At 49.8% G+C, this 2632-nt stretch overlaps 1 protein-coding gene across 1 annotated transcript; it reads left to right on the top strand.

Annotated features, from left to right (window-relative positions):
• The first annotated feature begins 361 nt into the window (after positions 1–361).
• Positions 362–1318, top strand: LOC140264907 (olfactory receptor 4S2-like). The gene has a single exon (XM_072360804.1). It carries the CDS (start codon positions 362–364, stop codon positions 1316–1318), a length of 957 nt encoding a protein of 318 aa, XP_072216905.1.
• The last annotated feature ends 1314 nt before the right edge of the window (positions 1319–2632 follow it).

The following is a 2632-nucleotide window of genomic DNA, read 5'->3' as shown; positions in this document are numbered from 1 at the left end:
ATACCCAGGGGGAAAAGATGGGGAAAGCAATCCTTTCGTAGGGTTAATAGTAATCCTATGTGCTTCCCAGTTTCTGGTACAGAATTAATTATGATGATGATGATCATCATAGTATCATAGTATCGTGCGAGTTGGAAGGGACCTTAGAGATCATCGAGTCCAACTCCCGGGATTCGAGCCCTCTAGTGTAGCAGAGCAGCACTTGTACCACTTGCGCCACAAGGGGGATTCGAACCCGGGCCCTCCAGGGTTGCAAGCGGTGGTTCTAACACCGTGCGCCACCGGGGGCACACAGTGATGATGGTGATGATGTCAAATAACATGTCCTTGCTTTTGCATGTGCACAGGCTGTGTGTCGAGTATGGCTACCCAAGTGACCAATGCGGTGAATGCAAGTGGTGTGAAGGAGTTCATTCTCATCGGCCTCTCTGAGAGCCAAGGTGTGCAGGGACTGTACTTTGTGATGTTTCTTTGCTTCTATACAATTAACGTGGTGGGAAATCTGCTCATTATTGTTACCGTGATTAGCAGCCAACATCTGAACTCCCCCATGTACTTCTTCCTCTGCTACTTGTCCTTTGTAGACATCTGTTACTCCTCTGTCACAGCTCCCAAATTGATTGCTGACTTCCTTGTCAAAAGCAAAACCATCTCCTTTGTGGGCTGCATAGCACAGCTCTTTGGGGTCCACTTCTTTGGCTGCACAGAGATCTTCATCCTCACAGCGATGGCCTATGATCGCTACACAGCCATCTGCAGACCTCTCCACTACACCACGCTCATGACTAGGCGCACGTGCAGCCGCATGGTGGTGGGCTCATGGCTGGGAGGCTGTGCGCACTCCATTGTGCAGGTTCTTCTGACCGCTCGGCTCCCCTTCTGTGGCCCCAACAAAGTTGACCACTACTTCTGCGATGTCCATCCCCTGCTACGGCTGGCCTGCGCTGACACCTACGCCGTCAGCATCATTGTCATTGCCAACAGTGGGATGATACCACTGAGCTCTTTCTTCATTTTGGTTGTGTCTTACGTGGTGATCCTGGTCTCCTTGAGAAGTCACACATCCGAAGGACAGCACAAGGCCCTCTCCACCTGTGGGTCCCACATCACTGTGGTGGTTCTGTTCTTCGGGCCGTGCACATTCACCTACATACGCCCATCCTGTGATCTCTCAGAGGACAAGGTCATGGCACTATTTTACACCCTAATTGCCCCCATGCTAAACCCCCTCATCTACACACTGAGAAATAAAGAAGTAAAGAATGCCATGAGAAAACTGTGGAGTAGAAGAGTAGAAAGTGAAAAGGCAAAGGTGTAGAAACGTGGACAGTTTTCCCAAAGGATCTTTCACAATGATATATTTGGTCAGCATTGCCACTAAGATTCCTTTTGAATAAAAGCTTGTTCATTCACACTGAAGGTTCATCTTTTGGTTTGGAGGACACTGTAAACCCTGTGACAAGTTGACATTTCCTGTCTGTTCTCTTATCAATGAGCACAGCCTCCCAGTGGGGCTCCCCAGAACTACCTGAAACACCATCAAATAGATAAACGCCATCAGAAACACTGAACATGCTGTAGGATCTCAATAGGCTCTCAATTAAAGCTCTGACATGAGGTGCCAGCAGAACCATCAGGGAGTGTGATCAGGAGATGGACTGGTGGAGTGATTCACTGGCATCCCCGAGGAAAGGGTGCCAGGCAGATACCCCCAGAAAAGTGGTTGACTCCCTGCTCTGTCACAGTCAGACAGACCTGACTGATGAGGAGGGTTGGAAGACAGTCCCAACTTGATATCACAGGAGCCCCCCCTGCCTGCCTAGCCCTCTTCCCCAGCTCCCTCTAAGCAACAGGTTTGAGACACTGGAAATTGAAGGAGATATGAGTGGGGAGGCAATGGAGGATCTGCCTAGGAGGGAGCCTGATGCAAGGCAGTCACCACCATGCCTTGAGACTTCCTCTGTCATGAAAGAAAGAAGGGTGGTCGTGGTGGGTGACTCCCTTCTCAGAGGAATAGAGGGCTCCATATGCAGACTGGACCCAAGCCGTCAGGAAGTCTGCTGCCTTCCTGGCATCAGGTCAGGGACATAACGAGGAAACTCCCAAAGCTGGTTAGGTCCACTGATTATTTTCCACTACTCATAGTTCAGGTGAACAATGGTGAAATTTCTTAGAGAAGCCTACAAACTATGAAAAGAGATTTCAGGAGTTTAGGCCATTTAGTTCAAAAAGCGGGAGCAAAAGTGATTTTATTGTTCTATACCTTCAGGGGCAGTGAGGGACATGGAGCAGGCTTGGAAAGCACGAGCAAAGAATAATTCGATCAGAGGCTGGTGCTGGGCCAGAAACTTTGGGTTCTTTGATCACAGGGCAGTTTACTTGGCCACCGGCCTGTTATCCATGAATGGAACCCAACTATCTCAAAGGGGGAAACGAATCCTAGCACAGAAGACAGCAGGGCTTATCGAAAGAGCTTTAAACTAGCTACCATGGGGGAGGGGACAAAACAGGGCTCACCAGAGATGAGCCTAGGGGAATGCTGCTTGAGCTGGGAGTGAGGCAGATGCCCCAGCTGAAGTGCGTCTACACCAATGCACGCAGCTTGGCTAACAAGCAGGAGGAGATGGAAGCA

This window comes from Excalfactoria chinensis, unplaced genomic scaffold (assembly GCF_039878825.1).
Source record: "Excalfactoria chinensis isolate bCotChi1 unplaced genomic scaffold, bCotChi1.hap2 Scaffold_341, whole genome shotgun sequence".
In the NCBI taxonomy this organism is placed as follows: Eukaryota; Metazoa; Chordata; class Aves; order Galliformes; family Phasianidae; genus Excalfactoria; species Excalfactoria chinensis.
This window is presented reverse-complemented; position numbering and strand designations above follow the sequence as displayed.

Excerpts from the sequence above, each read along its gene's own strand:
- LOC140264907 (XM_072360804.1), top strand. The coding sequence starts at position 362 with ATGGCTACCCAAGTGACCAATGCGGTGAATGCAAGTGGTGTGAAGGAG.